The 23,460-nt window shown below is 54.0% G+C and overlaps 2 protein-coding genes across 2 annotated transcripts; one reads left to right on the top strand and one right to left on the bottom strand.

Moving 5' to 3' along the window:
• Positions 1-271: 271 nt before the first annotated feature.
• On the bottom strand, positions 272-6,881 carry PRRG2 (proline rich and Gla domain 2). Its single transcript, XM_034987129.1, has 8 exons — positions 6,686-6,881; positions 5,872-5,937; positions 4,906-5,003; positions 4,536-4,711; positions 4,349-4,388; positions 2,302-2,437; positions 1,286-1,432; positions 272-966 (listed from the first exon to the last, which is right to left on the bottom strand). Exons 3-8 carry the CDS (start codon positions 4,988-4,990, stop codon positions 948-950), a joined length of 603 nt encoding a protein of 200 aa, XP_034843020.1. The 5' UTR covers positions 4,991-5,003; positions 5,872-5,937; positions 6,686-6,881; the 3' UTR covers positions 272-947.
• Positions 6,731-20,108, top strand: NOSIP (nitric oxide synthase interacting protein). Its single transcript, XM_034987096.1, has 9 exons — positions 6,731-6,841; positions 15,277-15,347; positions 15,914-16,019; positions 17,117-17,198; positions 18,891-19,050; positions 19,141-19,259; positions 19,375-19,562; positions 19,694-19,802; positions 20,002-20,108. The coding sequence occupies exons 2-9, from the start codon at positions 15,278-15,280 to the stop codon at positions 20,071-20,073; spliced, it is 906 nt and encodes a 301-aa protein (XP_034842987.1). The 5' UTR covers positions 6,731-6,841; position 15,277; the 3' UTR covers positions 20,074-20,108.
• The last annotated feature ends 3,352 nt before the right edge of the window (positions 20,109-23,460 follow it).

Here is a 23,460-nt window from a genome sequence, read left to right as displayed (position 1 = left end):
TTGCCCCGGCGCTTGCAAGAGAGAAGGGAGGGCGCGCGCTCAGGAGGGGGCGTCCCGGGCGGCCCCGGGGTGGGTGCGGGCGCTGGGTGCTCGCTCTCTCGCCGCCGCCGCCGCCGCCTCCTCCTCCTCTGCGCTCACGGTGCAGCCATCTTTGCACAAGGCGGCTGGGGGAGGGGGGAGGGGAAGGGGGGGCGGGCGGCGGGGTGTCTGGCTGCGCTCCGCTTCCTCCCACAATCCCGTGCAAATGTAAAAAAAAAAAAAGAGAGAGAGAGATACTGAGCGCTAGCAGGGCCTGGGGGTGTAGGGCGCAGCGTTGTACAGAAAGCCAACTCCGCCGCGCGCAGACGCGCCCGGGAATGCAATTCAGTTTATTTGGTTTTTATTTTTTTGCGTTGTTTCACTTTTTATCTCTTTTACAAAGCATTTTCATTTACGAGAGGAGCTCAACTCCAGTCTCCCGGTGCAACGCGAGCCCTCCCCTAAAAAGCACGTTTGCAAATATGCCCCCCGCCCTTTCCCCGGGTTCCTGCGAGCGCGCACCGGGAGCGCACGAAAACATGCGTGTGCATAAGCAGGGCCCTGCGTGTGCGTGGCCCGTGGCACTGTAGGGCGATGGCCTTGTCACACCCGCTCACTCACGCGAGTGGGTATACCCGGCCTACGCGCCGGGGTCCGAGTTTCCACGCACGCCTACCCGGGGGCGGGACTGGCGGGTACCCCCCTCCCCAAGTCAGGAAAGCCTGGGAGCCCGCGAGTAACCGGGACAAGGGAACACGGCCGGGGTTATGCGCGTATCCGTCCTCGGCGGAAACACGTGTGCCAGGGTAGGCCTCAGGCCGGACGACCCCCACTCCCACCACTCCCCGATCTCAGCTATGTAGTTTAAGAGGCCTGGGGGCTCTGGAATCCGCTGTGAATCTGGGGAACCTCGGCTCCGAAGCAGCTCCTCAGCGAGGCCTCCTGAGGCTGCAAGGGGAGGGGCACAACGGGGAATCAAAGACCCGGCTGTTTTTCCCTCCCTGAACCTAGACCACTCCGACCCGCCCGCGGGCGTCTCAGCCAATCGCAGACCCTCTGGGCGTAAGACCCACCCTCCGGTAAAGCTCCACACGGACAACACTGGGCCACGCCCCCAGATAATTGCATAGGACCCCGCCCCCACGCTCCAAGCCTCGCCCCGGATAATAAGCTCAAAATTCCAAGTCCCGCCCCTGAGCCCACGCCCCTCCTCCCGCAGCATCCTCCCCTCTGCTCCCCACCCCCGGGTAGAAGCCCAGCCCAGTACCTGGTGTAGGGGGGCGGAGGTAGGTCGTGCACCCCAGAGGCCTCCAGAGCCTGCTCGTAGGTGGGGAGGCCTGGGGGTGGGGGTGGAGGCAGGGGCGTCGGTGGGCCTAGGTCGCCCAGGGGGCTTCGGGAATTAATGAGCTCAGCCCTGGGGACAGAAAGTACACGGTTAGCCGGGGAAACCTACAGGATAGAGGGACTGGGGAGAAGGCAGGCGGGAAGACCTAGGGACACAGAGACTCTGAGGGTGGCATGGGGACACAGATGGAAGGGAGAAAGAGCAGGGGGAAAGAGGGTCACCTTCAGCCTGACCCGGCACACAGAAAAGCACCTCAGAGTGACAGGCAGACGAACAGAGAGGGGCAGACACAAATTAACTGCTGAGACATACTCTTACTCACAGACACACATGCGTTCCAGCTACAGGAGAGCAATGGAGAAAAAGCCCTGCAGAGACACAGGCAGACACACACAGAAGCAGACACAACACAGAGATACACCCAGTCACAAATTTCCCCGTGCCACTCTTAACAAACCCTTCCGAAAAACCCCCAGACCCGCCATACTTTGAAGACTGACACTCAAGCACTTTCTTAAACCCTGCCACTGAGAAAGACACGCCTTGACAACTCAGAAGGCGCACACACACACACGTGTGCCTGTCACCACGGAAACTGACATATCACAGACACCCAGAGACCACACGCTGCAGCCTCACCAGATACAATGCAGACAGAGTGATGATCACACATAAACCGGGTACCATGGAGACAGGCGGCAAATACTGATTGAGCTCCTACTGTGTGCCGGGTACTGAGGACATAGTCAGACAAACGGCAAGAACCATACCCACACGTTCTCACAGACTGACTCTCCACCTGATAGTCTCCCCAGATCCTTCCTCAGTGCCCACCTGTCCCAATCCTTGACTCATCTCTCCTTAGGTCCACCCTTCCTTCTTCCTCTGCTCACCCTGCTTTCCAGCCCCCAGGCCCCTTCTCTCTGAATCCTCCTTACTCTTGGGGACAGGGCTGCTGGCCTCCACCCCGTCGGCAATGCAGATACCAAAAGGCTCCCAAGCTGGCCAGGACAATGAGCAGGATGCCAGACGTCAGCCCCACAGCCAGGCCTGCTACGTCCACTCGTCCACGCCCTGCAGTGGGGGGGTGGGGGGGCACTGTGTCAGGGGCTGTCACTCACCCCGACAACCCAATGCCTTCCCCCTGAAGGAAGAGTACAGGCCAAGAAGCAAAGCAGAACGGCAGGGGCCACTTCCTAGGTGCATGACCCCAGGAAACTCAACCCACTCATTTCTCTAAGCCTCCATTTGCTGCTCTATAAAATGGGAACAATAAGTCCTCCCCCATGGGCTGTGGAAATTCATTGAGATCAAACACATAAAGGGTCTATGATAACTTCACCTGGGACTAAAAAAATATGGTGGTGGAATCCCCATGGTGACAGAGGCCCCTCCCTGGACAAAGCGTGGCTCAAGTCCCTCCTAAGCAAAATCCATCTGCTAAGAGGGCAATGGACACACTGAAGTTGGGGGTGGGGAGCTCAGGTAGGCAACTGCAGAGGCCCCCACACTGAGCATTACCAGATTTAGCAAATAATAATATATGACACCAATTAAACATTAATTTTAGATACACAATGTATATTTTATAGTGTAAGTATGTCCCTTGGAGTATTTAGAATATACTTATACTAAAAAATTTATTTGTATTTGAAATTCAAATTTAACTGATGGGGAGGTTGTCCTATGTTTTATCTGGCACCCCTCCCCGCCTCTGGAACATAGTCCCTTTACCACATCCAGGCCACTGAGGGGCCAGACCTCAATTCTGAAGGAAGAACAGAATCGCAGGAAGGTTTCTGAATTGACCAGAAGGCTATGAAAAATTCATTTATCAATGAAGGAATTTCGGGATCACCCCCCACCAACTAACAGATTTTTGGGTGTCTAGAACTCAGGTGGGCCCTTTGCTAGGACCCTAGGCCTTTAGCAATCCAAGGCCACTTATCTGAAGGGAAGCAGACACAGGGAGAACACCAGCTTGGTGAGGCCCTCCTGGGTCTTGCTGCTGGGGAAACTTCCTTTAGCACTGGGTCAGGAGCTTTGCTCAAACAGTAAACCCCAGGCTTTCAGCCCCCTTAGCACAGAGCTGCGCTGGGAAGGCAGGCCCTCCCAGTTCTGACATGTTTCAGGTGGATTCAAGGAGCCACCAGGCCTTACTAGGCCTGCAGTGAGGTAGTTACTTCCCCTAGCAACCAGGCTCCAGTGTGAGGACTCCAGCCCAGACCTAGGGCTTGTTGCTAAGGGGCATCCACCCCTAGCAACCAGGCCACAAGGGGATGGGGCATGTGGTGCAGGGAGGGGGTTCCTCCCTGGGCAGTGGGCCTTGGGTCCTGAGCCTGGCTAGGTGTGGTTGCTAGGGAGGCCTCCTTGGTAACCAGGCCAAGGCCGGGATGGGGCTGTGGGGGAGGGGAAGCCAGCCAGGTAGTGAGTGCTGCAGGCTTCCTTGGTCCGGCCTGGCCAGGCCTGGTTGCTAAGGAGCAGTCCCCCTTAGCAACAAGACTGCAGCCATGGTGGGGCCTTAGAAGTCACTGGAAGGGTTGGGGGCGGGCAGCCTGGGAAGGTGAGGATGCACAGGCTTCCACAGCCTGGCCTGGGGTGGCCAGGCCCCGTTGCTAGGGAGCAGTCCCCCTAGCAACCAAGCTGCAGAAGGGCTGGGGCTCCGGACTCCAAAGAAGGACTCAGGTGGGTTGGGGCCTCTGAGCCTGAGGTCTCATAGGCCCCAGGGCTGTAACCCCTCTCCACCTGCACTTCCTTCTTCCTAAAGACATGAGACCTCCTCCAAATAAGGTGTGGTGGGTTCCTCAGGCAGGGGCTCTAGTCTCAAAGGAGGGGACTCTTTTAATAACCACCTCCAGGATACTCAGGGAGCATTGAATTTGGAGGAGGCAAATTTGGGGTAGGGGATGCTGGTTCAACCTCCAGAGGGAAGGGCTGCCTTAGCTCCACAGAACAAGAGCCCCCACTCCCCCCGCCCCAACTCACCTCCTTTGCCATTGTAGATGTAACTCTCCCAAAAGCGCTCCTTGAAAGGATGGAAGTCGAGCAGGTGGAAAGACAGCATGTCAACAGGGAGATTCCATACCCCCCAAACCAACCCACCCTGATTTCTGAGACCCAGGGTAGAGGGAATTGTGGGCCAGGACATCCCAGGGCCTGGAGTGGCTCTCACCGTCAGAGTATTGTCCTCAAAATACTCCCTCGCCTCCTCCCAGGAACATCGCTCCTCATAACACTCCCGTTCCAGGTTCCCTGGCGTGAACAGCTCCAGGTCCCAGTGATTGGCTCGTGGAATCCGGCTATGGCTTCCTAGAAAGCTCTGGGCTTCTGGGGAGTCCAGGAAGACTCCTGGGCCCAAAGGACACGAAGGACAGAGAAATGGAGAGTTCCTAAGCCTGGGGAACATGGAGGAACCCGAACCTAAGGGGATGGAGAACTATGGCGTTCTGGGAGAGGAGGGGACTAGAGGCAAGGGTTCCTGAGTCAGGGGAAGGTGGATGGAGGTCTGTGCCTGGACACCAGCTCGTCCCTCAAACACTCACCTTGGTCTTGCTCCCCACTGGGTGAGGTGTCTAAGCAGGTGGTCAATCCCAGGTATAGCAGCGGCAGAGAGGGGTAGCCCCTCATATTTTATGAACACCTGAAACCAGGAGTGAAAGAGATAGCAAGTGCCTCAGCCCCTGGGGAATGAGGCAAGGTCACCCCGACTGGACTCTATGGTCCATGATAATAATCATATAATCATAGCAGACCCTTACGTAGCCTGTATTCTGGGCCTGGTCCCTGTGGCAACTCAGTTTAATTTTCACAGCACTGCTATTATTATCCCCATTTCACAGATGAGGAACATGAGGCACAGAGAGGTAAAAGAATTTCCCAAGGTAATACAATTTGCAAGATTCAGAAGCATGATTTGAGTGAAAACAGCGTTCCTCCAGAGACTGGAGCAGGGAGCTTATCTTTTTCTCTACCATGTCTGCAGCACCCAGCACAAATCTTGTTTGTTTGTTTGTTTGTTTAAGATTTTATTTATTTGACAGAGAGAGACAGCGAGAGCAGGAACACAAGCAGGGGGAGTGGGAGAGGGAGAAACAGGCTTCCTGCTAAGCAGGGAGCCGGATGCAGGGCTTGATCCCAGGACCCTGGGACCATGACCTGAGCTGAAGGCAGATGCCTAACGACTGAGCCACCCAGGCGCCCCATCCCAGCACGAATCTTGACACATAGTAGGTGCTCATAAACATGTCCATCAGTGATCAGGATTCCTTTCTTCTTGGTAATTTCCACCTATACTTGCCTCTCCCTGTGCCCATTGCCACATCCACCCACATAGATCAAAGATCACAGGAGAGGCAAAAAGCCTATATTCTCGGGTCCAGGGGGAGAAGGGAGTGGAGGTCCTGGACTCCTGGGGCTGGGGGATGGGAACTTCTGAGTCCCAGAGGGGCAGGGAGTCAGGAGGCCAGGGTCCCCAAGCCAGGCTCTGCCTCCAGGGGACATTCACTTACCTGCCCAGACCTGTGAGCACTTTCCCTTCCTCTTCAATCGGGGCTTCCTCTGCCAGCTTCGGCCAGCTGTGAATGGGGGACAGGGGAGAGGGGAGGGGAGAGGAAGGAGGGGTTCCCCTCTCCGGGTGATCAAGACGATCCTGGTTTCTGGCAGAGGGGCGGGGTTTGTGATTACCTGCCCTGGGCGGGACTCAGGTAAGGGACAAAGTATTTAAAGGGACCTTAGGATGAAGGGCCTAAGGTCCAGAGCCCCCCCGGGAAGCCAGGGTCTCCGACACCGACACCGTGGGGGCACTTAGGGGATTGGATATGTACCTCTTCCCTTGTTGGCCTCCCTGGGATGGAACCTTCCCTGGGTGAGCTAGGGAAATAAATGTCTAGGTCTCCAGATAGCTAGATAGCTAAAAACTGGCGGGAAATGTATGTATGCCTTGGTCCCTGGGCATAGGTGGACGATGCTGTAGTCAATTCCTATTTCCTGAGGTGATTTGAAGGACTTTGACTTCTGATTTCTCAACTGCTCTGCTTATAAGCTGGGGCCAGAGGAACTGTCCCTTCTCAATTGTCTCTCAACATGCAGTCAGTGACTGATGGACTTGGGGGAGTGAGCTTCCCAATCTCTGGATGAAGTGTATAATCCTTAAATTCGGACTTGGAGTAACGCGAAGCCTGGGCCTAAGCAGGAAATTGCCCGCCCGGGGAAATGCCTAGTGTATACTAAGCGCGCCCCATATTCACGCCAGTTGCACTAACCGGAACCTTCAAGTTGCTACTCCCGTTTCCGGAGGGAGGGAAAGAAAAAGGGAGGACTTACCAAGTCCGACGAGGTATCTCGGCAACTCGGGGCAGATCTACTTCCTGTCTTTTTTGCCGGGCGGAAGTGGGCGAAGCGGAGAGGGAAAACAGCCCTCCTTTCCGGTGTAGGGGCACAGTTGAAGAAACAACGAAGGAACGAGGAGTCGTTTGTAAGGTGAGTTCCAGGCGGCGGCGGGATAACGTTGCTGCGATCGCCTTCCCGCGGGCTAGACTCCTGGGGTCCTGAGGGAGACAGGGACAGGATTTCGAATTCCCGACTCCCTGTCAATCATTAATAGAGCACTCCAGGCCCCCAAATTTGAAGCTGAACTACATCTCCCAGCATCCCCTGGAGGTAGCTCAGCCTCCATCCGCCAGTTCCGCTAAGAGTTGGTATTTCACGGTAGAGGACGAGGGACCGGGAGTCCCAGGGGGAGGAGAGACTGGGACTCTTGCGGGGGGTGGGGAGGGGGTGGGGTTAAGGAGTGGGAGTGGAGGAAGACGGACCCCCCTTTCCTGCCTCAGTTTCCCAGACTGTGGCGGGGAGGGCGGAGGAGATTGTGCAGCCGCCCACCGCCGCCTTTGCACCTTTTTGACAGCCCGTTCCTTCTCCGAGTTGGTGTGGGGTTTGACCTTGTCCTCCGTGGAGTTCTGGCGCCGGCCGACCTGGGTTCTCATCCCCACGGTGCTGTTGGGTCGCTGTGAACTTGGGCCTCGAAGGGTTTTACTTTAATGTTCTGTTATGAAAATGGTCAAACTTGGGGCGCCTGGGTGGCTCAGTCGTTAGGCGTCTGCCTTCGGCTCAGGTCATGATCCCGGGGTCCTGGGATCGAGCCCCGTATCGGGCTCCCTGCTCAGCGGGAGGCCTGCTTCTCCCTCCCCCACTCCCCCTGCTTGTGTTCCCTCTCTCACTGTGTCTCTCTCTGTCAAATAAATAAAATCTTGTATAAATACATAAATATATACATATATGGCAAATCCTACCCATCGTGACATATCATCCCTAAAGCTTTAAGGATGCATGTTGTAAAAACAAGGGACATTTACAGGACCGCAATACCATCATCACACTTTCCAAAAGCAAAAGTTCTGGAATATTACCTATTACTTGGTCAATAACCAAATCTTCCTGTGTCAAAAATGCCTTTAAAAGAAAAGTTTCATTTGTTTGAATCAGAATCCAGTCAAGTCATTGCTGTTATGTCTCTTAAATTCCTCTTAATTTTGAATAGTCCCCTCCACCCCACCCTTTATTCTTCTTGGCGTAATTGACTTATGAAAGAAACTGGATCAGGGACGCCTGGGTGGCTCAGTCGGTTAAGCTTCTGCTTTCAGCTCAGGTCATGATCCCAGGGTCCTGGGATCGAGTCCCGCGTGGGGCCCCTTGCTCAGCGGGAAACCTGCTTCTCCCTCAGCCTGCCACTCCCTCTGCTTGTGCTCGCTCTATCTGACAAATAAAAAATCTTAAAAAAAAAAAGAAAGAAAGAAAGAAAGAAACTGGATCACTTATTCTGTTGATCATCCCCTCTGGGTATGAATTTGTCTTTTTGTTTTCTTGTAACCTCATTTTACTTATTTCTCCATGCCAGGGGTCAACAGGCCAAACCCAAAATCTGACTTCCTTTTTTTTTTTTTTTTTTTTTTTACAGAAATCAGATTTATTTATATTTATTTATATAGTTCACCCATTTAAAGTCTACAATTCAGGGGTGCCTGGCTGCTCAGTTGGAGGAGTGTGCAACTCTTGATCTCCGGGTCATGAGTTCCAGCCCCACCTTGGGTGTAGAGATTACTTAAAAATAAAATCTTAAGAAAATAAAGTATACAATTCAGTAGGGTTTTTTGGTGTTTTTTTGTTTGTTTGTTAAGTAGATTCCACATCCGACGTGGGGTTCAAACTCATGACCCCAAGATCAAGAATCACATGCTCTACCTACAAGCCAGCCAGGCGCCCCTCAGTGGTCTTTAGTATAAACACAGAGTTGTGCAACCATCACCACAGTCAGTTCTAGAACATTTTCATCACTCCAAAAAGAAACCCAGGACCCATTATCCGTCACTCCCCACTTTCCCCTCCACCCCAGCACTAATATCCACTACTCTGTTTTCTGTCACTACGGATATACCTAATCTGGACATGTCACATAAATGGAATTTTTTTTTTTTTTTGGACTGGCTTCTTTCAGCATAATGTTTTCAAGGTTAATCCATTCTGTAGCACGTATCAGTACTTCATTCTTTTTATGGCTGAATACTATTCCTTTGTCTGAGATATACCATAGTTTGTTCATCCATTCATCAGTTGATGAACACTTGGGTTGTTTCCACCTTTTGGCTCTTGGACACTATGGATATTTGTGTCCAAAGTTTTTGTGTGGACATGGTTTCATGTCCGTTGGGAGTGGAATTGCTGTGTCAAACGGTAACTCTGTGTTTCAGCTTTTGAGGAACCGCCAGACTGTTCCAAAGTGGCTGCCCCAGCTTCCATTCCCACTGTCAGTGCATTGAGGGTTCCAGGTTCTCCACACTTGTGGTTCTCTGACCCCCCCCCTTTTTTTTTAAGATTTTATTTATTTGACACACAGAAAACAAGCAGGGGGAGCCACAGGCAGAGGGAGAGGGAGAAGCAGGCTTCCTGCTGAGCAGGGAGCCCGACGTGGGGCTTGATCCCAGGACCCTGAGATCATGACCTGAGCCGAAGGCAGACGCTTAATGACTGAGCCACCCAGGCGCTCTGGTCATGCTTTTTTTTTTTTTTTTTTAAGATTTTATTTATTTATCTGACACAGAGAGAGACAGCGAGAGAGGAAACACAAGCAAGGGGAGTGTGAGAGGGAGAAGCAGGCTTCCCGCTGAGCAGGGTGCCCAACGTGGGGCTTGATCACAGGACCCTGAGATCATGACCTGAGCTGAAGGCAGACGCTTAACGACTGAGCCACCCAGGCATCCCTCTGGTCGTGCTTTTTTATTTTTTATTTTTTATTTTTTAAAGATTTTATTTATTTATTTGAGAGAGAGAGAGAGTGAGATAGAGAGTGCAAGAGGGGGTAGGGTTAGAGGGAAAAGCAGACTCCCCGCCGAGCAGGAAGCCTGACGTGGGGCTCGATCCCGGGATCCATGAGATCGTGACCTGAGCCAAAGGCAGCCGCCCAACCACCTGAGCCACCCAGGGGCCCCTCATTTTAATTAATTTAAATTTAAGCACTAACACTTGATTGAGTTATTGGAAAACTTTTAAGTACGCTCAGCACAAAGTGGGTATGTGGATGTACCTTTGCAGTGGAAATCACAAAATCTAAATACAGGTCAAGTATCTCCAGTGAAAATTTCATGTCTGGGGCGCCTGGGTGGCTCAGATGGTTGAGCGTCTGCCTTCGGCTCGGGTCATGATCCCAGGGTCCTGGGATCGAGTCCCACATCGGGCTCCCGGCTCGGCGGGGAGCCTGCTTCTCCCTCTGACCCTCTCCCCTCTCATGCTGTTTCTTTCTCACTCGCTCTCCAAAAAATAAATGAAATCTTAAAAAAAAAAGAAAATTTCATGTCTGAATTGAAGTGGGCTGAAAGAGGAAAATGCACTCTGGAGTTTGAAGGCTTCGTACAGAAAGGGAATGGGTTGGCCTGTATTCTCAGATGGTGACCTTCCTGGGAGGACTGACAGTTGCCACATGGTCAAGAAGGTGGCACCACAGCCTGCTTGCCTGGGTTCGAATCCTGGCTCTGTCGGTTCCTAGCTGGGGGGGATCCCGGGAGCCTGTCTTCTCCCCTATAAAGTGGCCATGATGATGAGTGGTTGTGGTTTTGGATAGTTTCTCTCTGAAACACTAGTGACAGCAGATGGTGGTAGTCTTATTTTCCATTTTGAAATGGGCCTTAATGAGGAGACAATCCAGCACGGTGGTTGAAAAGCTCAGCTTCCAGAGAAATCCTGGCCCTGCCACCTGCCAGCCCTTCAGCCCTTGGCCAGTGGTTCTTAAACTCTTTGGTCTCAGTGTCCTAAAAGTCATTGAGGACTCCCGAGAACTTTCGTTTTTGTGAGTTCTACCTATCAATATTAGCTGTATCAGAAATTAAAACTGATGCTAAAAATTTTTTTCTGTTGAGATATAATTCACATAACACAAAATTCATCCATTTAAGGTAGTATATTCACGGGGCGCCCGGCTGGCTCAGATGGTGGAGCGTGCAACTCTCGATCTGGGTGTCGTGGGTCTGAGCCCCACAGTGGATGTAGAGATTCCTTCAAAATAAAAATCTTAAAAAAAAAAAAATCTAAAGTGGGTCGCCTGGGTGGCTCAGTCATTGAGCGTCTGCCTTCGGCTCGGGTCATGATCCCCGGGTCCTGGGATTGAGCCCCGAGTCAGGCTCCCTGCTCTGCAGAAGGCCTGCTTCTCCCTCTCCCACTCGCCCTGCTTGTGTTCCCTCTCTCGCTGTGTCTCTGTCAAATAGATAAATAAAATCTTTAAAAAAAAAAATCTAAAGTAGTATATTCACTATTTTGTGCGATCATCACCACTTAACTGATGCCAGAACGTTTTCATCACCCCAAAAGAAACCTTGTACCCGTTAGTGTTTACTCATCATTTCCCCTTCTCCCAGCCCGTGGCAACCACCAATCCACTTTCTGTCTGTATGGATTTGCCTCTTCTGGACGTTTCGTATCCGTGGGATCCTATAATATATGGCCTTTTGTGCCAGATTTCTTTCACTTAGCATAATGAACAGATTTTTCTTTTAAGTAAGCTCCACCCCCAACATGGGGCTTGAACTCATGAGCCTGAGATGAAGAGTCACATGCTCCCCCCAACTGACCAGCCAGGTGCCCCTGAAATTTTTTTTTTTTTTTTAAGATTTTATTTATTTATTTGAGAGAGAGAGAGCACATGAGAGGGGTTAGGGTCAGAGGGAGAAGCAGACTCCCTGCTGAGCAGGGAGCCTGATGCGGGACTCGATCCCGGGACTCCAGGATCATGACCTGAGCCGAAGGCAATTGCTTAACCAACTGAGCCACCCAGGCGCCCGCCCCTGAAATTTTTTAAACCCAAGGACGCACAAGCACACATTCAGTTAGTGGTCAGAGCAGTGACATCCTCACGTGTCACAGTCTCCGGAAAATGCCACTGTACCCTTGTAAGAGAATAAGAGTAACAAAGGCAGACACATTTTAGTATAAATACGGAAATAGTTTGTGGACACCCTGAAAGCATCTTAGGGAACCCCCCCCAGGGTCCCCGGACCTGACTTTGAGAACCACTGCCCTGGGCAGTGGCTTCGCTTCGAAGCATCCGTTTGCCCATGTGCCAAATGGAGATGGTGATGGGATAGACTTCAGAAAGTGGTTGAGGTTGGACGATCTATGAGATGGGGGTGCAAAGTTGGCATGGGGTGGGGGACTGTTGCCATTATTGTCTGGCCAAGTAAAAAAAAAAAAAAAAGATGCTCCCTCCGTAGCAGCTCCTCTCACTCTTGGAGAGAAAATGTCCCCGGCCATGAAGCCAAAGAGTGTAGAAACCCCTGTTGTTGGCCACAGGACAAGCAGCCCGGTGCCAAGTACCGCAGAGGGTCAAGGCAGTTGACAACTAAGAATAGAGTGGAGAATTTGTCCAGGAGGAGGTCAGCGCGACCTCCGTGAGTGGCAGTTGGGGGGGCTGGGGCGGAAGCCAGAGGGCCCAGGGGAGGGGCTGGTAGCAGGTGAGCTGGGGGGAGACAGCAGGTGCTGGACATTTGCCCAAAACCTCGGAGGGTGAGGGAAAGTCGGAGGAGGTTCCGTGGGTCACGTTGGGGTGTTTCACCAAGGTTAGCTCCTGCAAGCAGTGGTGACCGCCGCTGGGGTGAAATGTTCTGTGTCTCCACTGGGGTGGTGGTCATGAGGGTATATACATTTGTCGAAATGCATCAAGCTGCATCCTTAAGGTCTGTGCCTCTATTCTATGTCAATATACCGAAGACCAGAAATTGGTTTCTGAGGGAAGACGCCAGTAGGGGGAGAGCGAGATCCACGGCTCAGAGAGAGGTTTGCAGTTCAAGGTCTGGATGTGAAAGACAAATTTCCGAAGGCGACCAGAAGAGGGGTATAAAGACAGAGGTGCTCTTTTTGCATTTGGGGAGCCCTTGGTTGTGCCCCCACCCCCACGCCAGCCTTCTGGACCTTTCTTGCAGCCAGACAGCTGGAGAGAATATTTCCCGAACACCCCCTGTGTGCCAGGCTCTGAGCAGGACTCATGCACTTCTCACGGCAGTCCAGTCCTGTCAACTAGATCCCATGGTTATCCCCACTTTTTGCCAAATTAAGCCAAGGCTCAGAGAAAGGAAATGGCCAACCCTGGGCTCAAGGCCAGGCTGAAGGTCATCTTGCCCAATCCTTGATCCCTATAACCTATAGCTCCCTCCTGCATCTCCAGCCCCTGGTCGGTCCCCACCCCGTACGCACAGTGAGTACCCTCTTGTTTGTATGGTTTTCTTTAAAATGTACCGTCTTGGGGCGCCTGGGTGGCTCAGTCGTTAAACATCTGCCTTCGGCTCAGGTCATGATCCCAGGGTCCTGGGATCGAGCCCCACATCTGGCTCCCTGCTCAGTGCGAAGCCTGCTTCTCCCTCTCCCACTCCCCCTGCTTGTGTTCCTGCTCTCGCTGTCTCTCTCTCTGTTAAATAAATAAATAAGATCTTAAAATACAATAATATGTACCATCTTGGAGCGCCTGGGTGGCTCAGTCAGTTAAGCATCTGCCTGATGCTTAACTCAGGTCATGGGCTCATGTCATGATCCCAGGGTCCTGGGCTCAGGTCATGATCCCAGGGTCCTGGGATCAAGCCCCACGTCAGACTCCCTACTCAGCTGGGAATCTGCTTCTCCCTCTGCTTCTGCAGCTCCCCCGGCTTGTGCTCTCTCGTTCTCTCTCTGTCAAATAAATAAATAAAATCTTAAAAAAAAAAAAAGTACCATCGTAGGCATGTGTAGATTGGCAGCGATCCTGTTTCATTTCTTACTGTTGTTTCCCTTATTTTTTATACCCAGTATTGCGTTAACATCCACCCATGATGCCTTGCACACATCCAATGGGTTGCATTTTAACAGCTGGGTAGTCTCGAGGATGGGCTGTCAGCACCCATTCTCCCAGGGAGGGACATCCAGTTGCCTCTGACTCCCCTCCGGTGTAAATAACACCGCTGTGGACATCCGTGGGTATGCTCCCTTGCGGATGTCTCTGAGGATGTCTTTGGGGCACATCACCCAAGTGCAGAGTCGCCTGTGCTTACTTTGCTAAAGTTCCGCCAGCCTGAGTTCTGGGAGGCTGGCCCTGTCCACTCTTCCCGCTGCAATGCCTAAGGGTCCTGTGACCGACCGCACGTCCTCACCAAGTCCTGGTCTTACCCAGCTTTCAGAGTTTCTCCCGCCAGCCTGATGATCGGTGTCAAGTGCTATCTTTTTTTTTTTTTTTTAAGATTTATTTATTTATTTGAGAGAGCACACACATGAGAGCGGGGAGGGTCACAGGGAGAAGCAGGCTCCCCGCTGAGCAGAGAGCCCGATGCGGAACTTGATCCCGGGACTCCAGGATCGTGACCTGAGCCGAAGGCAGTCGCCTAACCAACTGAGCCACCCAGGTGCCCCTGTCAAGTGCTATCTCACTGTCGTTTCCATCTGAGGAGAATTGAGTGTCTCCCCACACGTGCATTAGTCTTTGAGCTGCTTCTTCCGTAAATTGCCCCTTGTTCATGTCTTCTGCTCCTTTTCCTGCTGGGGTAGCTGTTTTTTTTCTTGTTTATTTGCCAGAGTTCCGTGTACCTAGCTCTGCTAGGATGCTTGTTTTGAAGATGTGAATTTATTCCAGTGTAATGGGTAGGTTAGGCAACAATTCGAGCAGAATGCGGATTTCGCCTTTGCTTACAGATGATCTCACCCACCCAGGAAAAAGAGTACTGCACTCAGTTGTGTAAGCCTGTAGGCATCCACAAAGCACACATGCACACCCCAAACAGAGCATCTCCAGGCCCCTCACCTCCCCGATGTGTGTAAGGAGCCGCACCCATTCTCATCTGCTGCTAGAACTTTTTTGGATTTCAAATCACCCTCCCTCTACCCCCTCAGAGTAACTTACAACGTGCACCCCTTCCGATGCCTGCTTCTACAAGCAAAGTGTAGGTCTTTTTCAAAGTAAAATGCCATCTTCCTTTTTGGAGTGTATAGATATCTTCGTAACCACTTCACGTGTGTAAGACTGTCCTCCCCTGGGGACGCCTGGTTGGCTCAGTCAGTTACACGCCTGCTTTCGGCTCAGGTCATGATCTCAGGGTCCTGGGATCGAGCCCCGCATCGGACAGGGAGCCCGCCTCTCCCTCTGCTCCTACCCCCACTCATGCGCACACTCTATCAAATAATTAAATAAAATTGTTAAAAATAATTAAATAAAATGCAGATCAGAGAAGAAACAGCCCGTAAGTCTTACTCTGCTACCCCTTCAGCAGTTTGTTTAAAAAAATAGTAATGTCCTCCCCTGACCCACCCCCAGTTTTCCCATCTGGCGGGGGCAGGGTCAGATCAGCTCTGAGGGCCCCGTCCTCCCTATGGACTCCCTCCACCACAGCCCTGTGACTATCCCCTCCTTCCCTTAGGATGACACGGCATGGCAAGAACTGCACGGCAGGAGCTGTCTACACCTACCACGAGAAGAAGAAGGACACAGGTATTGGGTTTGGCAGGGGGACAAATGTCTCTTGAAGTCACCATCCCCCCTCTGCCCCTCTGGTTGTGCCTTCTGGCCATGTCTCTCCCCCCACCCCTGACTGATGGTCATGACCTTATGAGGAACAGCCCGCATGATCCCGCACCCCTCCCCCGCCCCAGTGATGGGCACTTCTGTACGTGACCTCATCTAAGACTCCCAGCCACCCACTGAGGAAGGAATCGCTGTTGTCGCGGCAGAACTGAGGCCCAGGGAGATACAGGCCCTTGAGTTTGGTCATAGAGCCAGAGGGGCGGAGGGGAGTCAGCCGTGAGCCTCTCTACCCAGCTACCTCAGTGACAGGGCCTGTCTGTCACTTACCCTCTGGATGGACACCTTCCTGTGGGTCATGCCCCTGCCCCCAACACAGACACACACAGACACACAGCCCAAGCTCTTGACTGCCTGTTTCTCAGAGTGTCCCCCCTCCCCACCCCGCCTCCAAGTTCTCTCTGTGCCTTTCTCTTGGGGTTCGGTAAGGGGCACATCTCCTGGCCCTCCATCCCTCTGTCTGTCTCTGTCCCCAGCGGCCTCGGGCTACGGGACCCAGAACATTCGCCTGAGCCGCGATGCCGTCAAGGACTTCGATTGCTGCTGCCTCTCTCTGCAGCCCTGCCATGACCCTGTCGTCACGTGAGCCGGGGAGCTGCGGGGAGGGGGCCGCGTGCGTGGGTCTGGCTGCCTGCACAGCTGGGGCGCCCTGGGCAAGCCCCTCCACCTCTCAGAGCCTCAGTGTGCTCATCCAAGACATGGGCGTGATCCTAACGTGTTCCACGGGGTGTGGAAAAGAATACATTTGTAATAGAGGGTAGGGCCCTTGGAACATCGCCTGGCGCATAATAACAGCTCATGTGCGGACGCTCACTGTTACCTGCCTCACGGCCTGGCGGAGGCTTCAGGGAGATCGTGGGTACAAGGTGCTTAGTCTAGTGACTGAATATGGGCTCGGTGTGTGGGTCTGTGTTACAGAGATAGTGACGGCCGGGTGGGTCTTTCCCCACGTGACCGGCCCCATCTAGGGTCCCTGAGGCCACGTTCAGGTTCAGGGGTTCATGAGAAGAACTCACAGAACTCGGGGAGGTAGTTCTAGTCAGTGACAGCTTGTGACAGTAGGAAGAGGGAGATTAAGTCAGCAAGGGGGAAAACGTGGGGCAGAGCCCGGGAGGGACGAGGAGCGAGCCTCTAATCATCCTCTCCTGACAGAGTCCCAGGGACAGCAACAAGGTGTGACAAGAGGCGAGAGTGCTGCCCAGCGGGGAAGCCCACCTGAGGCCCCGGTGTCCGGGGCTTTTATGGGAGGCTGGTCCTGGAGGCATGGCTGACCTCTGTGGGGCTGACCTTGGTCTCCAGCCCCTCTGGAGGTCTGACACCACACGGCCAAGCCCCCACCTCCACCTCCCACCCCTGCCCCAGGTGAACTAAGACACTTTTATCAGGCAGCACATTCCAGGGGCTCTAAGGTTCCCTCCTGGGAGCTGGTCAAGGGCCAGTCCTTTGTTTGGAAGGTGCAGGGATCGGATCACCCAGGCCCGCTGAGTTAACCCTCTGCAGCACAAGATTCTGAGCCCCACCCCCACGCATGTCAGAGCAGATTATAAAGCCTGGAAAATGGAAATGGTCTGGTCCACCTCAGGGTGCACTGAGCACTGAGTGACCTGCTCCCTGTAAGAGGCTTTAGTGGGTGCCCAGGGCAGGGAGCCGACACTTCTCACCCTGTCCTGTCCTTACAGCCCGGATGGCTACCTGTATGAGCGGGAGGCAATTCTGGAGTACATTTTGCACCAGAAGAAGGAGATCGCCCGGCAGATGAAGGTGACGGGGGTGGGGGAGGGGGCAGGGGCAGGGTGTGAGCTCACAAGCTCACAAGCAGAGCCAGTCTGGGCTTCCTTTCTTTCTTTCTTTCTTTTTTTTTTTTTTTTTAAGATTTTATTTATGAGAGACAGAGAGAGAGAGGCAGAGGGAGAAGCAGGCTCCCAAGGAGCAGAGAGCCTGACGCGGGACTCCATCCCAGGACGCTGGGATCATGACCTGAGCCGAAGGCAGACGCTTAACCGTCTGAGCCACCCAGGCGCCCTGGGCTTCCTTTCTGAGCTCCTTTTCCCTCTGAGCCTTTGCCTGGGCTGTTCCTGCTGCCTGGTGCACCATCCCCTCCCACTTGTGGTTAAATCCTTCTCCTCCAGATATCAGCCCAGGTGTTGCCTCCTCTGACCTCCTGCTAGTCCAGGGCCCCTAGGGTCTGCCCGTGCCACCTCTTCTCTTGACACTTGTCATGGGTGTGATTCTGCATGTGGCCAACATGTGCCCACTTCCCCCGCCAGACGGCAGGCCCCAGAGGCAGGGAACAAACCTCTTGCCCGCCCCCTGGCCCTAGGTTTTCCATGAATACTTGTTGAATTAACTGATGTCACCTCATCTCTCTGGGCCTCCGTTTCAGTGGCTCCAGACTGGGCCAACGGAGTCAAATCACAGGGCGCCCGCAGGGCATGCGGTAGATGCCCACAGGTCAGATTTCTCAAGGCCCTTACTTGGAGGCACGCCCACCTTCCATGGGTGAACCATTTTCATGGATAGGAGGGACCCCGTTGATCACCGTGTGTGAGGCGCAGCTGGCCTGCCTCCCTGCTTTTCTGGCCAGGCTTCACAGAGCTCCAGAAAGGCGACGGGCTAGGTTCTTGCTGAGCCTTCGGTCTTGAGCGAGGGGCTTCCCCTGCGCCCATGACCCCCTGCATGGTCTAGTGGCTGCCTGGGTGCTCCCTCCTCACGGTGACCATGCCAGAGGCCGTCCTGAGCACCAGTCACCCTCAGTGTTCTCCTCCCTCAGCTGGGGGACTCAGGGCAGTCTCAGCTCAGCACCGCGTCCCTGCGTCCGCACACGCGCACACCCACACAGCCCGCGCAATCAAGGCTCGGTGAATGTCAATTGCTTCTTACTCTCCTGGAACTCGCCTCCAGGGCCAGACAGGGTCTACCGTACGTACACTGTAGAATATAACATGGCCCACAGGTGCATTTATGGAGCGCTTGCTATGTGCCAGGCAAGGTTTTAAGCGTTTCCAAAACTCATCCTGCATAACCCAGAGAGCCTGCGAGGTAGGTCGCGGTTGTTAGCCCGATTTACAGACGAAGAAACTGAGACCAGGAGAAGTCACAGCACTTACTGGAAGCCACAGAGCTCATTAGTGACAGAGGCAAGGTTTAAGTCTGGCCATCTGTCTCCTACCAAGCTGCTGACCACTCTGCTGCCCAGGAACAGAGAAGCTACTGAATCCCAAACCAGCGACCTGCCCTGCAGTAGGGGAAGGAACAAGCGAGGGTAGCAGAGCCACACCATAGATCACAGCATATTAAAGTTTCACACTCTGGCAGTCCCCAGCCTCTACGAACAGTGCCAGGATTGTCCCCTTTGTAGGCCTCAGTTTACCCACCTGTGAAATGGGAAGAGCCACCCTCAGACTCACAACCCACAGGGAGATGCATAGTCCACTCCTTTCTGTCTATCCACAGGCCTATGAGAAGCAGCGGGGTGCCCGGCGTGAGGAGCAGAGAGAGCTGCAGCGGGCTGCGGCCCAGGACCAGGTGCGGGGCTTCCTAGAGAAGGAGGCAGCCATCGTGAGCCGGCCCCTCAACCCCTTCACGCCCAAGGCTGCCTCGGAGAACAGCCCAGGTGAGGGGGAGCCGACTTGCAAGTGAGTGGGGGTCCCGCGGGGCCCGGTGCTTCCCCGGGTGTGGCATCCGAACCCATTTCCCCTTGCAGATGATGCCCGACCTGGGTCCAGTGCAGGCCCCACAGGCAAGGACAAGGACAAAGCGCTGCCCAGCTTCTGGATCCCGTCCCTGACCCCCGAGGCCAAGGCCACCAAGCTGGAGAAGCCTGTGAGCATCCCCAGCACCTGAGCAACGCCCTTCCCTGCCTGGGACCCCCCCCCATCCTCCCTACACCTGGCCCCAGACCCGCCTGTTGACCCTGCCTCCCTTCTGTCGCGCGCAGTCGCACACCGTGACCTGCCCAATGTCCGGGAAGCCACTGCGCATGTCGGACCTGACCCCCGTGCGCTTCACGCCGCTCGACAGCTCCGTGGACCGCGTGGGGCTCATCACTCGCAGTGAACGCTACGTGTGCGCTGTGACCCGCGACAGCCTGAGCAACGCCACGCCTTGCGCCGTGCTGCGGCCCTCGTGAGTCCCGCGAGTCGCCAGGGGCAGGATTCCGGGACCCGCCGGGCGGGGCGGGGCGGGGCTCGGGGGTGGCCCTCCCTCGTCGGGGCGGGGCCTCTGATCGGTGCCCCCGACCCTCACGCTCACCGTAGTGGGGCCGTGGTCACCCTGGAGTGCGTGGAGAAGCTGATTCGGAAAGACATGGTAGACCCCGTGAACGGGGAGAAGCTGACGGACCGCGACATCATCGTGCTGCAGCGGGTAAGCAGCGACCCACCTCCCCGCCGCGCTCTGCAAGGCCCCGCCCCCTCTCCTTCCCCCCGCCCCCCCGGGACCCCGCCCCTCCCGGGAGGCCAGCCTGCCCCGGGGTCCTGCGTCACCTTACCGGGCTTAGGACTCCCCCCACCGCCCCTGCAGCCCGACCTGCCCCCACCTTGGCCTTGTCCCCCCACCTCCCCAGGGCGGCACAGGCTTCGCGGGCTCCGGAGTGAAGCTGCAGGCTGAGAAGTCGAGGCCGGTGATGCAGGCCTGAGTGCACGGGAGACCAAATAAACGGGCTTGGACTCATTGGCCTTGTGGTGCCTTCCTTGGCTGCGCTGGAGCCCTGGGGCCCCCCAGGCAGCCCTCCCTCCAGCGTGTGCCTGCTGCGGCCGAGAAGCCCCCTCGCATCTTTTTGAGTTACGCCGCATTCGAAGCCCGTGAGACGTTCTGGAAGGTGTCTCTCAAAGTAAAGTGTGGTAAGACAGCCAAAGGAAGCCAAATGCGGTGAGCGCGAGCAGCAGGCTCCCAGTCTAGAGAAGGCAGTCAGGAGCCCTTCCCTCTGACACTTGACGGCAGAAAGCCACGACCAACAAGAACGCCCTCCTCCAGAGGCTTGCATAGGCTGCCGGGGGCACAGGACCTGGCAGGGGTGAGGAGCAGAGCCTGCAGGGGCGAGGAGGCCGCAGAGCCTGGGGCCTGGCGGGCCTGCCTGCAGGAGGCCTGGCTAGGAGCACAGGGGGGCTCTCGGAGCTTTGTTCTTAATGACCGTTGACTCACAACAGCAACCCTGGGCCGTGTGCGAGGCAGAGCATAGGGTCAAGCAAAGATCACAAAGATCAAGCCTTAACATTCCAAGGATCGCCTCCCTGAGCGATACCTAGGTTCTGTCCTTCCAGATCTTTCTCCACATAGTACACACACGAGTGTTTTCAACAGGCGTGACCTCTCAGTGCACATACCGTTCTGTTGGGTGAACAAGCTCTACCTTTTCACTTCTGTAAAAGTAAAAGGTGTCATCTGATGCCCAGACCCGATTCAAAGGACCAGGAAGTATCCTTCACTGCCCTTTGCTGAAGCCCCTGGTACATCCGGCTGCAGAGGAAGGTTGTAGCAGGAGGTGGGTGGTGTCGCCCTTGCACCCTGGGGAGCCCCCCACACCCAGAATTTGCTGCCCTAAATGCTTCTAGAACCTTCTCTTTGTGCCTAAGAGCCCTCACACCCTTCTCTTGGGACCCCAATCCCTGGAAACTGGTTGCAGCTGCCATTCAAGGAGCCCTTGACGTCTGGGCCTATCAATCTATGGTTCTCTTGAGTCCTGGGAGAGGGATGCTTGTACCCATTTCACAGAACAGCCTACTGAGTCTGAGAAAACACGCTTGCCCAAAGTCACACTGCTCAAAGCTGTAGCAGAAGCCAAGTTCACTTAGAAGTCAGCCACCTCCAGAGACCTCCCCACTCCCAGCCCTGCCCTTCCTCCCATCCTCTGTACCCTTCCTCCCCCAGGTATTCCCACACTGTCACCCCAAAGACCTCTCCCCCCGACGCCTGGGTAGCTCAGTCGGTTGGGTGTCTGCCTTTAGCTCAGGTCATGATCCCAGGGTCCTGGGATCAAGTGCCACATTGGGCTCACTGCTCAGTGGGGAACCTGCTTCTCCCTCTCCTCCCTGCTCCTACTCTCTCTCACTATCTCTGTTGCTATCTCTCTCTCAAATAAAGTCCCCTACGATTATTTAAAAAAAAAACAAAAAACCTCTCCCCCTTAAACTCCCACCCAATCCTTTCTACCTAGAGTGTTCTAGGTCACCCCCTTCCTTGGTCCCTAAATAATGCCCCCAGCCCTCAGCCTCTTTCTCAAGAGCCCACAACCACCCCTGGGTCCTTCCAGTTCTCTCTCAGCCCCCTCAAGGACTCCAGTCTTGCTCATGTGTGTTCAGGCAACCCCCCACCCCAAATAAAAGCTTCAAGGATTCCTAATCTTGCACCTTTGTTTCCACAAGGAATCCAAATCCCACTGATTCACAGGCCCTTCGAGACACCCTTTGTGGGGAGGCGATGGGGTGCGTGTCAAGGTCCTTGCTCCAAGAAAGTAGTTTCCTTTGAGGTTTCGAAGGCAACAAGGAGAGAAAGCAAGAGTCTGACCACAGCTTCAGCTACAGCGGCAGAAGGGAGAGAAGGAAGTGGAAAAAAAAGGTTGCCTTTTCTCAGCAGAGGTTCTGTAGACACTGGTCTAAAGTTGAGAGCAAGAAAGGGGAGGCAGGGCATACCTCCAGCGGGGTGTTCCTTCAGGGGCTCCAGCCTCAACTGGCTCACGGAGGGCACATAGAAAACTGAAATTCTGGGGCACCTGAGTGGCTCAGTTGGTTGGGTGTCTGCCTTCGGCTCAAGTCATGATCCCAGGGTCCTGGGGTCGAGCCCCGCATCGGGCTCCCTGCTCAGCGGGGGAGCCTGTTTCTCCCTCTCCCTCTGCTCTGCCTACTTATGATCTCTTTCTCTCTCAAATAAAATAAAATCTTAAAAAAAAAAGAAAACTGAAAAAAAATTTTTTTTTTTTTGAGAGGGAGAGATGGGTGGCAGGGGGGTAAAAGCAGAGGAAGAGGGAGAATCTTAAGCTCCAACTCAGGGCACCATGTAGGGCTTGATCTCACAACCCTGAGATCATGACCTGAGCCGAAATCAAGAGTCAGACGCTTAACCAACTGAGCCACCCAGGCGCCCCTGCAATTCTTAAGGTTTTTAAATAGGGAGATTTATTCTGGAAAGGGAAAACTACATAGACAGGGAGCAAATCCTTGGTGGGCAAGGGAGAGAAAGGGATGGCCTAGGAAGGAGGGGAGAGCAAGAGACTTTGGGGGAGGGGCAACAGAACTGTATCTTGATTGTGGTTACATGACTGATTCATCAAAATTCATAGAACTGTAACCAAAAAGCAGACTGTGTGAGTTAAAGAACAAATTTAGAAATTTTTAAAAGGGGATTTCATGTGAGTAGATTTCCATTTCTCTCTAAAAAATTAACTTAGGGGCGCCTGGGTGGCTTAGTCATTGAGTGTCTGGCTTTGGCTCGGGTCCTGGGATCAAGCCCTGCGTCGGGCTCCCTGCTCAGCAGGAAGCCTGCTTCTCCTTCTGCCACTCCCCCTGCTTATGTTCCCTCTCTCGCTGTCTCTCTCTCTGTCAAATAAATAAATAAAATCTTTAAAAAATGAAATAAAATAATAAATGAACTTAGTGGGGCACCTGGGTAGCTCAGTCGATTGAGCATCCAACTCTTGATTTTGGTTCAGGTCATAATCTCAGGGTCATGGGATCGAGTCCCTCATTGGGCTCCTTGTGTGGTGGGTGACAGGGAGTCGGCATGAGATTCTCTCTCTCTCCCTCTGCCCCTCCCTCACCTCTCTCAAATAAATCTTTTTTTTTTTAAGATTTTATTTATTTGAGAGAGAGATCAGAGAGAGAAAGAGAGCACAAGCAGAGGGGAGGGACAGAGGGAGAAGCAGACTCCCCGCTGAGCAAGGAGCTGACTCAGGGCTCCATCCCAGGACCCTGGGATCATGACCTGAGCCACAGGCAGGCACCCCTCAAACATAAATCTTTTTTAAAAATCCACCTAGTGATTCCACTCCTAGGAATATACCCAAGAACACTGAAAACCTGTCCATGCA

This window comes from Mirounga leonina, unplaced genomic scaffold (assembly GCF_011800145.1).
Source record: "Mirounga leonina isolate KUSES-001 unplaced genomic scaffold, KU_Mleo_1.0 Mir_376, whole genome shotgun sequence".
In the NCBI taxonomy this organism is placed as follows: domain Eukaryota; kingdom Metazoa; phylum Chordata; class Mammalia; order Carnivora; family Phocidae; genus Mirounga; species Mirounga leonina.
The sequence above is the reverse complement of the archived record's forward strand: the minus strand, read 5'-3'. Positions and strand labels throughout refer to the sequence as shown.